This window comes from Lactuca sativa, chromosome 2 (genome assembly GCF_002870075.4).
Source record: "Lactuca sativa cultivar Salinas chromosome 2, Lsat_Salinas_v11, whole genome shotgun sequence".
Taxonomy (NCBI): domain Eukaryota; kingdom Viridiplantae; phylum Streptophyta; class Magnoliopsida; order Asterales; family Asteraceae; genus Lactuca; species Lactuca sativa.
Genome location: NC_056624.2, coordinates 210,760,344 through 210,772,522, shown reverse-complemented (window position 1 = coordinate 210,772,522; position 12,179 = coordinate 210,760,344). Strand labels below are relative to the sequence as shown.

The 12,179-nt window shown below is 31.3% G+C and overlaps 2 protein-coding genes and 1 non-coding gene across 4 annotated transcripts; 1 reads left to right on the top strand and 2 right to left on the bottom strand.

Annotated features, from left to right (window-relative positions):
* Window positions 1-4,660: 4,660 nt before the first annotated feature.
* LOC111888255 (calcium-dependent mitochondrial ATP-magnesium/phosphate carrier protein 1) lies at window positions 4,661-8,246 on the bottom strand. Of its 2 annotated transcripts, none has more exons than XM_023884382.3 (7): window positions 8,090-8,246; window positions 6,157-7,657; window positions 5,918-6,062; window positions 5,727-5,842; window positions 5,553-5,631; window positions 5,216-5,449; window positions 4,661-5,137 (listed from the first exon to the last, which is right to left on the bottom strand). In XM_023884382.3, the coding sequence occupies exons 2-7, from the start codon at window positions 7,653-7,655 to the stop codon at window positions 4,802-4,804; spliced, it is 2,409 nt and encodes an 802-aa protein (XP_023740150.1). In that variant the 5' UTR covers window positions 7,656-7,657; window positions 8,090-8,246; the 3' UTR covers window positions 4,661-4,801. The 2 variants fall into 2 exon arrangements, with proteins under 2 accessions (XP_023740150.1, XP_023740149.1); XM_023884381.3 differs by having other exon boundaries at window positions 6,157-7,667; window positions 8,090-8,245.
* A 1,996-nt stretch (window positions 8,247-10,242) lies between these two features.
* Window positions 10,243-11,684, bottom strand: LOC111888304 (mitochondrial import inner membrane translocase subunit TIM14-1). Its single transcript, XM_023884465.3, has 3 exons — window positions 11,527-11,684; window positions 10,904-11,082; window positions 10,243-10,585 (listed from the first exon to the last, which is right to left on the bottom strand). Exons 1-3 carry the CDS (start codon window positions 11,527-11,529, stop codon window positions 10,429-10,431), a joined length of 339 nt encoding a protein of 112 aa, XP_023740233.1. The 5' UTR covers window positions 11,530-11,684; the 3' UTR covers window positions 10,243-10,428.
* A 68-nt stretch (window positions 11,685-11,752) lies between these two features.
* TRNAS-UGA (transfer RNA serine (anticodon UGA)) lies at window positions 11,753-11,834 on the top strand. Its single transcript has one exon. It is a non-coding gene; the product is annotated as a tRNA-Ser (tRNA).
* The last annotated feature ends 345 nt before the right edge of the window (window positions 11,835-12,179 follow it).

Below are 12,179 nucleotides of genomic sequence, written 5' to 3'. Positions count from 1 at the left end.
GTTGGGCGGGTAAATCTTTTACTTGTTAGAAAATTGTCAAAACTATTATATATTTTTTTATCATGAAGACTCTAGAAGTTATAGTTATTTAAAGAAGTGTAAACAAATTAATTAATTCTATATTATATGGGACACATGAATGTCGAAGATTGTAACCAACTGTTCATGATATTTATCGAGTATTATATCTTCTGAAACCATATAATATAATAATATTGCATACACAACACCATATGGGATATTTAATATAACAATGACATAGTATAAGAATGAATTCTATTTGAATTTGAGATTAAAAAACTAAGAATACAAATTCTTAAGGTATGGAAAGGAAATGCCAAAGTCAAACTAGAAACAATCTTTTAGTAGTTAAAAAAAGGAAAAGGCTTATGAAGATAATGAATTGTTGATTTTGTTGATATTAGTCTCTTTTTTTTCTCGTACATCATATATCATCCAATTTGTTGAACATGTTCACATATTATCTTTGTAAGTTGCAACCTACTACCGCATGTAAAATTATAATATGTGAACAGTTTCAACTAGTTTAATGGTATATAGTGTACAAAAAAATAATTAAATGTGAACAAAAAACCAAACCTCCCCCACCACCATTGTTGTCATGCACACTAAATTATAGTAGACTTACCATGGAAGAACTATAATTTAAATAATTACCTTCAGCATTATGTTGTTGACACCACCATTGTTGCATTGTTGTTCGATAGAAGTCAATCAACATTGTTATCGGTAGTTTATGTGCATTTTCTGATAATGCATTGATAAACTCGGTGTTGTTTGATGTCATTATATTATGATGATGTGGCCTGCATAGACACACACAAACACAACCCCTTGTATAGTGGGAAAATGTAGTGGTAGAATGTGTTCTCTCTCTCTCTCTCATATATATATATATATATATATATATATATATATATATATATATATATATAAACATATTATCAGACATTATAGAAATACTAAGGTGTTGTTTGTTTTTTGAGAGGCAAAATGTCTGCAGTTTGCGGATCATATCTACAACATCTACAGCAGAAGAGGTAGACCAAACGTTTGTAGTCTGCAAATAGAAAGTTGTTTGTTTTTTAACATCTGTAGTCTGGTAAAATAAACTGAAATTTTAATAAACCGATTTTTTAAACATATTATCAGACATCATAGAAATACTAAGGTATTGTTTGTTTTTAGAGAGACAAAACGTCAGCAGTTTGAGGACCATATTTGCAATATCTACAGTAAAAGAGGTAGACCAAACGTTTGCAGTCTGCAAATAGAAAGTTGTTTGTTTTTTAACATCTGTAGTCTGGTAAAATAAACTGAAATTTTAATAAACCGATTTTTTAAACTTAAAAGTGTTTTTCTACATGAAAATTTAAATAATTTTAGTTTTATAACATTAAAATATAAATCATATAACCACAAATAATTTTTTTTAAATCATACAACATTAAGATATAAATCAAACCTCTAAAATCTATTATTTTCAAATTGTACGACATTGAAATATAAATCAATCATTTAAAAGCTTTTTGACATCACGTAAAAACAAAGTTGCAATTCATGAATCATTCATCACACTCGTGATCTAATTTCACATATTATACAAATGTTTTTCAACTTATAACCATCTATATACATGTTTATATGATATTATTTTTTTAGAAAAAATCCAAAATACTTCGCATATCAATGGCAATGACGAATCATATTTAATGTGACAATATTAAGCCCCAACTCTCTCAAGCATTTAATCAAATAGTTTTCCTGCATCCATCAGTTACTTATGTTTATAGAATATGAGCCTTCCTTTTGCCATTGTTACTCTTCGCTCCAAACCAATTAAGAACTCGGTTCAAGGAAATCTTTAGCCTAACTCTTCAAGTCTAATTAATACCAATGAACTACAAAATATATGAATTACAAGCATTAAAACAACATATATAAATACTATTCCAAGAACAACAAAGACTAATTTTAGTTCAAACGTAATTTCCAACAACTATATACATCTAATTTTTGTTAACAATGCCATTTTCAGCAACAATAACAACTACTATAGGCTAAAATGTGATTTCCAACAAATATACATCTAATTTCAGTTAAAATGTGATTTCTAGCATCAATAACAACTAGTTTCAACAAATTGAACAACATTTTTCATTTTTAAGAAAAGTATATATATATATATATATATATATATATATATATATATATATATATATATATATATATATATATATATATATATATATATATATATATATAAGCAAAGAAATCATATTTTCTAGCACCTATGAACATCTAATTTCAGCAAATAAATCCGATTTTCAGCAAATATACATATGATTTTCGTGTTTCAACAAACTAATCTGATTTCACCAACAATAACATTTGATTTCCAGCAACTATAACAAACCATAGAGGATAACATTTGATTTTAGGAAAAATGTTCTTATCGGTGGCGACGGAGACGCCAGGCGTGACAGGCAGCGACGATGAGCTTGAATGATTGCAGAGCAGAGGAGAAATTTGGGACAACTGAGTGCGTCTAGTGGTGCGGTCGAATAGGAGGAAGACGACATTTTTGGTATGAACGGCGGTGACATGAGGAGGAAACGAGAGGTTGAAGAAGACCGGTGGAGGGAAGCGTCGATGGTGAAAGAGGTGTCGATGTATGTTAGAGGCGCTAAGAGAAAAGAAAGCTTTTTTGTTTTTTTGGTTAGATTAAAGAGTCGTAAATTGGGTTGCAAACAAACTAAACGTTCAGCGAAGCTTTCGTGAACCTTTCGGCGGGAAGTTCGCTTATTTAATAAATGAACGAACATGAACATAAATTCTTGTTGATTTAGTTAAACGAACGAATATGAACAATGGTCTCGTTTGTTCGTTTATGTTCATGAACCTTCGTTTATATTTCTTCGTATTTATGTTCATATATATTCAATTGTCTTTAATACATTATACGTTCATTTATGTTCATATATGTTCAATTGTATTGTTTATCTTTGTTCGTTTATATTCCTTTAGCATATTCATGAACATAAACGAATGAACATGAACACGATAATTTGTTAAATGAACAAACATGAACAAGAAAACTCGTTTGTTTATCCGTTCATATTCGTTTGTTTGTTCGGCTAACTTAAATGAACATGAACAAACTCTTGTCCGTGTTCATTTGGATCGTTTACAAACCTAGTCGTAATGACCTTAAAAGACGTTGATCCATGTTTGTGCCAAGAAGACCTCGTGCATACGTGTTTAGGCTTGGGCAATTCAAAAAAAACAAAAAAAAAAACAAAAAACAAAAACAAATACTCTATGATAACATATGTCTGTATATGGTCTACAAGTGGTCATGCACATCTGTAGACAAAAAATATACATTTAAAATTAAATTATGTAAGCCACAATTGAATGATTTTTTAGCAAAATATATCAAATTTTGTGGTTTAGCAATGACATAAAATATAAATATCTGTTTATATAATACAAATAATTTTTTGACAAAAATAAATCCTAAAACTAAACAAAAAAAATAGCGGGCATTATGGAATTTTAAAAAATAAGAATCTTTTTTAAAGAAAAAAGGAACGACATTTCGTATTTGAACGTCATAATGGTCGTGATGATAGAAATTTTATATAAAAGAAATATGACTTTTTAACAAAAGTGAAAATTTGATGGTTAAAATAGAAAATTGCAAAATATAATGCTCTTTTTCTTATTAGCCCAAATAAAATATGTCATTTTTCCAATGATTAGTCATTAATTATATAGCACTGGACAACATTTAATAAGAAAATAAAAGAAAAACAACATAACTAAGTTGCATTAGTACTTTCGATTTATGTTTGTTTTAACGAAAAGATGCTTTAAAAGTTTAATTATTAATATACATTCAGCCGTAAAATTAAGTAGGAATTCAATACATACTATTGTCGTTACTAACAATATATTTATTGTATAAATTTTAATTTAAAAAGAGACTACTACTACTACTAATCACAAAATATGGTAAAACTGATTAATCAGGTAGTTAGAGGACATGGTAGTTGATATGAACTTGACTTTCGACTCCTCAAAATCATAAACTAACATTTTCCTCATTCGTCGTCCTAAAGTGGATGCAGCACTAACATAATTTATAATGTAAGAAGATTGTTTATTTATTAATTAATATTCTAAAAACTATAAAAATGTATTTATGCCGACTCCACATCTTGGACCCATTTGATCACAGCATTTGTTGTGCTTTGGGTCAAACTCCCGTTATACAAGTGTGAACCTCATACCTGATACCACCAAACTTTTATAAATAAGATCATAGTTTAAAAGACTTAATAAAAACTAGTAGTATATATTCCAATTACACTTAAATCATATCAGCAATAGTGATATTTTGAGAGAAGCTTATCCGACAACAACGTATTACGTATGTAATAAACAAAGAGCATACAATACATGGGTCTAACCCTATAAAACAAACAATCATAACATAGCAACAATTTTATATGCAAAAGCCAATAATAGGATAGCAACTAATCAGATATGCTGGCCTCATCGAATCCGAATCAATCTTTCATATAAAAAAAAAAAAAAAAAAAAAAACCAAACGATAGCATGTACAAAATGCAAATATCCTATGAAAACCATGGTCATTGCTTCTTAAATGACATACATAATCCAGAGAGATAAAATTTGTACATGGAAAAACATTCAAAACTTCCTCCTTTATAACAAAACATGCCATGTTTAGAAATAGAAAAAACAAAACTGACTATTTCTGTGAAACCTCCTCCACTGCTTGCTGTTCTTCAGTTTTGGAGATAGCATTTTTCATCAGCTCATACCCTGCAAAGTTCATAGCACCAAGTGGAGCGATCCAGAAAAACCTAGGTAAAGCACCTTTGAACAACCCAAGCGGGCCCTCATGCCTGAGAATAGACAACGCCACCATTGACATGGACACCGGCCGCCCTTGTGGCGCTGTCATCATCCTAGTTTTCATCACATCAAAAGGTGTCGTTGTCACAGCCGCCAAACCACCCGATATAGCCCCAACCGCAATCGTCTCCCATGGCTCCAGTTCTCTTCCCAAAATCTTCTGGACCACCTGTCAAAAAAACCAAAATCATATATAAAATATATTTATATGTAAATATATGTATATATGTGTGCATGAAAAGGTTACCTTTTTGGACTCGCCATAAAGACCCATGCCCGCAACATAAAACGGGACCTCCCGACAAAGAGTGGCACCGGTCCCACGGAAGAAACCTTTGAGACCATCTTGTCGCCATGTGCAAATGATTGCCTCCCCAACGTTGTCAAATATGCCAGCCTGTAACCTTTGTTTCAATACCTCACATGGAATGCGTACAGCTGTCCCCAAAACAGTGCTGCAGAATGATGCTATAGATTGAACCTGAAACACATGCGTATATATATATATTAGTCGAATGCATGATTTGTATGTTGTTGAATAGGAAATAAAATTTCTAGAAAAAGAAAGTTTGGATTTTATTTACTTGTAGGTCTGGAAGTGTCGGGGCCACATTTATTAACACAATCTTACTCGCTTCAAAGATTCCTGTTCGTAACCCATGGCTGCAACAATATAACAATATTTAATAATCAAAACATCAAATGACTTTGACTTTGTCTTAACAAAAAAAAATAAAACAATGATAACGAATATGAACCTTGAAAATTGTCCTATAATAGCAGGAACTGATCCTCGGTATACCCCACGAACTCCAACTTCAGGAAGTTTAGCAATAATTTCTGGGAAGCTTAAAGTTGATGCTTGTACTCGAGTCTAACAATAAAAGATCATTTTTATTTTTCAAAACCAAAATCAGGAAACTTAAATAAAGATCAAATATAAACTTACCTTAATTGTGTCAATAGGGTGCATTACAGATGTAGACAATGCACATGCAAGACCACCTGCCAATGCAGATTTTAGAACACTTCCGGTGTGTACTTCAACAGGAGGTGCCACAGCTACAACAGTAGCAGCTTGAAACCATATGTTCCTGAAATTTAGGGTTAAAAAATAAAAAAGTTAGATGATGAGTAAATAAATAAAAAAAGTAAAGTTAATGTTTTTATAAGCATAATAAATCTGACCTTGGATCTTCTTGAAGCTGATCAGAAGGGAGAAGAAGCATGAAGTTTCTGAAATGTGCATAAGAAATGGATTCTTCAGTGTCTGATTTGAGAAACCGCATCATGGCTACAGCATTATCTTCATTTGCAGGAAGTCCCGCGTTCTTTAATGAAGCCAAGATTTCACTTTTCTGAAGGGTCCCGGATTTGCTTAAACAAAGAGAAGTGTAGGCACGTAGGATTGTTGGTTCTTTTTGTTCCATTAATGACAAAAACTGTTTCCAACCAAAAGATTTTGAAAATAAATGTCTTCTAGTACGTTGCATTAGGTCACGCGCGTATCTCCTAGGAAGCTTTCTTTTTCTTATAGCAACTTCAAGATCTTCTAAAGTCACTTCTCCATCACCATCTCTATCCAACTCTTCAAAGAATCTCCTTCCTTCTGCCTCTGTGTATCTGAAGAAATCTTGGACTGAGAAAAGTTTCTTTTTGTCAGGGTGATCTTTAGGTGATTTGCCTAGTTGGGGTACAAGCTCAATTAGTTCTGTGAGTGACACGGTTGACAAAGTTGACCTCAATCGCTCAACATTTGATAAAGGGATACTGAGTAAACCAAATCCATTAGCCATCTTTTGTGGGAAACTTGTAACATTCTCTTCTGTAGCATTTGAGTTAACAACATCATCACTTTCGTTAGAAGTTATGTCAACGATACCTGATGGAACACCTCCAACTCTAGCAAACTTTAAATTACCCAAAAACCCACTGAAATCTGCTTTCTTAGATTCTAAAAGACTACCACCTAACTCAAACTTTTGTAGATTTTGAGCAAGCTGATCAAACAGAAACCCAAGAAGATGGTCAAGTGACAAACTGTTTCCATCTTTGGCTTTTAATGTTTCCTCATATGGCACGAATATCAACTCATGTTTCAATTCTGTGTGGTTTCTATCACCAGAAATATTTTCTTGGAACACCCCTTTTGAAATCTTTGACTTGTAGGCATTCACTTGCACATCTTTACAAAGCTTATCTCCATTAGTCTTTTTCTGCAGCTTCTTTTTACCATTTCTGAATGGGCCTGGAACAGCCTGAACAAAGCTGCTAACTAGTACAGACCAACTCACAGCAAACTGCATGCAATTAATGCAAGTTCCATCGTCTTTACTGCAATCTTGTATATCTAACTCTTTCTTGGAGACATCAACCTTATGTTCATCATTATGTGTGAAGATCCCTAAGAATGCCTTAAACGGGACCTTAGTTGAAAAACCCTTTTTTCTTTCATCACTAACCATACCTTGATCATTCTTTTTCTTCACACCAAACAATTGAACTTTACTCCCTTTTCCCATGCCAATTTCTTCAGTCTTATGTTCATTCTTACTACCAGGCCATCGATGCTCAAAGTCTTTTGCAGCTTTCCTGAAATTGGATTCAAGAGGACCTAGAGCATTCTTCACAAGTTCGATCGAATTAAGAAAAGACTCTAAGGGGTCATTCCCATTCACATTCACCATCACTGAAAATACCTACCACAAAACCCTACTTAATTTTCAAAATCACAATCTCAACACACTCACAGAAATCCAAATACCAGTTTCAATAAAGATCAACAAACTCGATAGAAAGTATTTCGTCACCGCCCGAAAAAAAACCCTAATTTGACCGATCACAACAAACAACTCATCAAATACCAAGAACTGAAGAACCGGATACAGTACGGACAAAACAAATGTAAAATCGTGCTTGTCCGTAGTAATCCGATGAGATTAAGAGCAACTACTGAACATTTTACTCCGAATCGCGATGTAGATGGTATTTCTATTTATATACACAAATAAAATTTCTTGAAACACCTACTGTACAGTGAGGTTGGAATCTGTATCTGTACACATCATTTCTTGATTGAAATCTGCAATGGATATTTGTTAATTTGATGAGAAAAGTTTACCTGGCAAGATTAGGGACGATTGGGAGAAATCTAGGGCATATGTATTCCTCCGATGGTTGGAGATATGTATACGTATGGAAAGAGGGATATGGTGGTGGTGAGATTGCGAACAAAACCAGACGAAGAAGTAGAAGAAGAAGTAGAGGCTTCCAATTTTTTGAGTATATATTATTGTATTTCCTGTTTAATAAATTCAATTTTAAATTGGATAAATAAATAAATATTTATTGTAGTTATTTATTTATGTATTATTTTTATTTTTTTGCAAGGATAAGACTGTGGATAATGATGACGTGTATCCTACCTGGATAAGAACACGCTCTTCAATATTCATGACTACTTCTTGTTTCACTTGTGTTGTGTTTGTGTAATTTAGGGTGTTTGGTTGTACTTTAATTAGGGTGTTTGGTTGTAATTTCCAATGTATTTATTGAAGCATTGCGATTATTATCGTTATTATTCAACTATTTAAGACTAATAATTAACCTCTATAATGAAAATATATGTAGCAAACTTGCTTATTTAAAATTATATACTAAATTATTTTATTGAGAAATGAGAAAAGTAACTAATTGAAATCGTATATATTATTGTTGTTTTAAAGTATGATAAAACTGAAATCAATAAGATCATCTAATCTTTTTTTTTTTTTTTTGAAGCAGCAAATATTATAATCAACCTCGAGATCTTTTTTCCTTTCTATTAGCATAAAGGAAAGTAATAACTATAACGGATAATAACATAACTTTGTTCATACTTTAAATTTAAATAATTTAACAATATATACAAATATCAAATTTTATCATCTTGTCTAAAAAAATTCTAAAGACAAGAATGTGTCGATCATTAACACTTTAATTATCAATTAATTACAATTTAAAACAAAAGAAACATATCTAAATACTATTTTTGGAGCATTTCAGAGTCTCACGTTGGTTTTTTTTTTCAAAATGTAAATTTAAATACCCACTTACTGTTTTATTTAAAAACCATTTAGTCATAATCCCTCTTATATAAGTAACCATTACTTATAAATTTATAATTAGCATCTTAACCGTGGGTCCTTAGTTTTTCATTATTAATAAAAACCAGTTCTATAAGATCATTTTGTTAAATCATGTATTAAATCGAAGCATTCATTTAAAACGATCAAAACTAAGTTGTGATGGAAAAAACCCACGACTTTGATGTGCAAAAAAACAAGTTGAGAAATGATAAAATGAATAATTAAAAAATAATATGTAGAGTAATACGTGTAGCGTTGCATGTGGACACGTTCGTAGATGCATCCCCACATGGCAGCCTATCACATACTTTCCCTGATTCCACTTCGCCACGTATTTTAGGTTGAAGATATATATATATATATATATATATATATATATATATATATATATATATATATATATATATATATATATATATATATATATATATATATATATATATATATAATAAACAAATAATAATATAATTATTTGATTTCTTTGCCAGGTGTAAATTCTGTAAGAAGTTATTGACTTAAAATCTTTAACAGCTAAAAGTAAAATTTGAAATTCAGCTTAAAATGATATGGGTTAAATTTTTCAAAAGTCATTAAAAATGTATTAAAATACGTACAATCTCTTACAGTGTTTTACTCAACAAAATCATATTAATTTTAAAACATGCTAATCTTTATTAAAAAAAAATAAGGTATTTATGGAGTCTTTGCCACCCTCACAATCATTACATTTCATCAAATGGCTTACGTTTTATATAAAAAAATTAAAAAAATTATTTCACGCAACATCTATCCACAATATGATAAGTATAATAATAATAGTAATAACTACTGATGTAATCTTTTAGGGATGTTTAATAATGTCAAAATGAAAGAAACCATTCACAAATCAGCCATCCTTCCTTCGACGTGTTTGATAAAGACTCTGAATGAACGACCTCTAAATAATTAATGAGCTTTATATTCTCTTAATCATTAAGATAATGAAATCATTCAACACAAAATGGTTTGGTTTTATTAAAGAACTGCTTAGGCTTTGTTAGATACCTCATCTACATAGTTTAACGTAATTTCTGACTTGTTTTAAAAACCAAAGCTTGTTTGACCATAAAAGTCAAACTCTTATTTTAGACACTGTTTATCATCAATAGACTAGGAAAGATATCCATTCTTCAACTCTATTTCTTGATTATTCAAACAAACACAAGCCAAAGACATAACAAAACAACAATGGAGAAAATTTTCTGTAATCAACAAGACTCGATACACAGTTTTTTTTTTTTTTTTTTTTTTTTTTTTATTACCATGTATGCATGTTGCTTGTGATAAAGAATCATCAGAATGCAGAACCAGTGTTTTTGGTCTTTCCAAGCATTACATCTTTGGCTTCATTGATTTTTGAAGCCAAGTAATGGCTGCCTCCTGCATCAGGATGATTTGCAACCATTACCCTTCTATGTGCTTCCCTCACCTTCTCTGCTGCAGCACCTTCTCTGTCAAACATGACAAATGTCTAAAATAACCTTTTCATTAATTAACAAAACTAAAGGAATAAACCAAAATTGTTATTACTTCCAAGTTCCAATCTTGGAGTTGCTGCATTCTTCTTCAACAGCTTTAGTCATCATACCTTAATCTTACAAGATTACTTCAGATAATCTGTATGAGCATGTAAATTTTCTTTAGATGGTATTTTTCAACTACCCTTTTTTCATATATCTTACTTTCATAGTCTTGAATGTGTAGAGAATTTTCATAAGTTAGTAGATTGATTCTTTAAATGGTAATTTTGAAGGAGGATTTAGGTTTACCTAACACCAAGAATTAGAGCTGCTTCTCGTCTTGTCATTGTTGGTTGGAAGCCACCTTCATAGAATCTGCGTGATCTTGGCCTTGGTGGTCTTGTCTTGAAAGAATTCCAGGCTTGAATTCCATATTTACCAGCCATGGCTGCAGCTGCTACTGCAAGCCCAGCAATAAATGGGGTAGCCTGAAATACAGTCATTGATTCAATTTAGAGTCCATTTATGATGAATATGAACTTAGCCGATCTTTTTTATAAAGACTTTAGCTTATAAATCAAACAAACAAATAGGGATGATGAAAATGAAAACTACAAATTGGCCCTTAATAGTATATGTAATCCCAATCGATCCAAGTTACAAAGATGTAAAAGAACAAAAGCGCTTCATGTGAAATCTAGGTCTTACAATCAGGTACAAATTAAACACTAATAGCACTATTAATCGTCACGTGTTTAATCGGATCGTACAATTACAGTAATCGAAAAAGAATTGAACTTCGATTTAAAAAGCCGTACGTAGTTCTTAGAGCTGGAGGAACGATTCTCAAATTGCATAAACAAGGGTAAACCCTAAAATCAAGAATGACACTCGGAAGAAAAGGAAATCAAAGAGATTAAATAAAAACTCACCATTAGCGTAATGATTCGAGGATGGAAGACAATGTTGGCATAAAATGCAGTTTCTTGAAGATTCAACGGACAGACGACAGACGATACCAATAATCGAACCAATTAGTAGAAGGCGTTCTCTTTCGATTCTCGTTTGCCCACTCGAGAGCCCGAGTTTCAAAAATTAGTAGAAGGCGTTCTCTTAGAGTTGATTAATATAAATAAAAATTACTAATTAAGACAAGAAGTCGATATGTCCGAGTGGTTAAGGAGATAGACTTGAAATCTATTGGGCTTCGCCCGCGCAGGTTCGAACCCTGCTGTCGACGTTTCTTACTTTTTGTATGATCAACAATCTTGTTTTTAAAAACCAAACTGGCTTTTCTTTTCTTAAATTTTTAGATATTTATAAATACTTATTCAATTTATAAATTTTGTCTACAAACTTTTTTGTTATAATAACTTTATTTTTTATATTACCAAATAAATATAACAAAATTTGAATCGTCAAATATTGATTTTAAGATGTGAAAGCTGAAAATAAAACTCACACCATCATTACTTGTGTATTTGTATGTTGATAAGTTTGTGAAGTGTTTACAATAGCAAAGGGTTTTTGGTTATCTGTTTGTTGTTTGTTGTATGTTTTTGTTATATTTTTACATGTGTTTTAT

Coding starts and splice junctions, on each gene's coding strand:
- LOC111888304 (XM_023884465.3), bottom strand. Junction 10,586..10,903: donor GCTCTAATTCTTGGTGTTAG/GTAAACCTAAAT, acceptor CATGTTTGACAG/AGAAGGTGCTGCAGCAGAGA.
- LOC111888255 (XM_023884382.3), bottom strand. CDS start 7,655: ATGGTGAATGTGAATGGGAATGACCCCTTAGAGTCTTTTCTTAATTCG. Junction 6,063..6,156: donor CAGCTTCAAGAAGATCCAAG/GTCAGATTTATT, acceptor CCTAAATTTCAG/GAACATATGGTTTCAAGCTG. Junction 5,632..5,726: donor ATTATAGGACAATTTTCAAG/GTTCATATTCGT, acceptor ATATTGTTGCAG/CCATGGGTTACGAACAGGAA.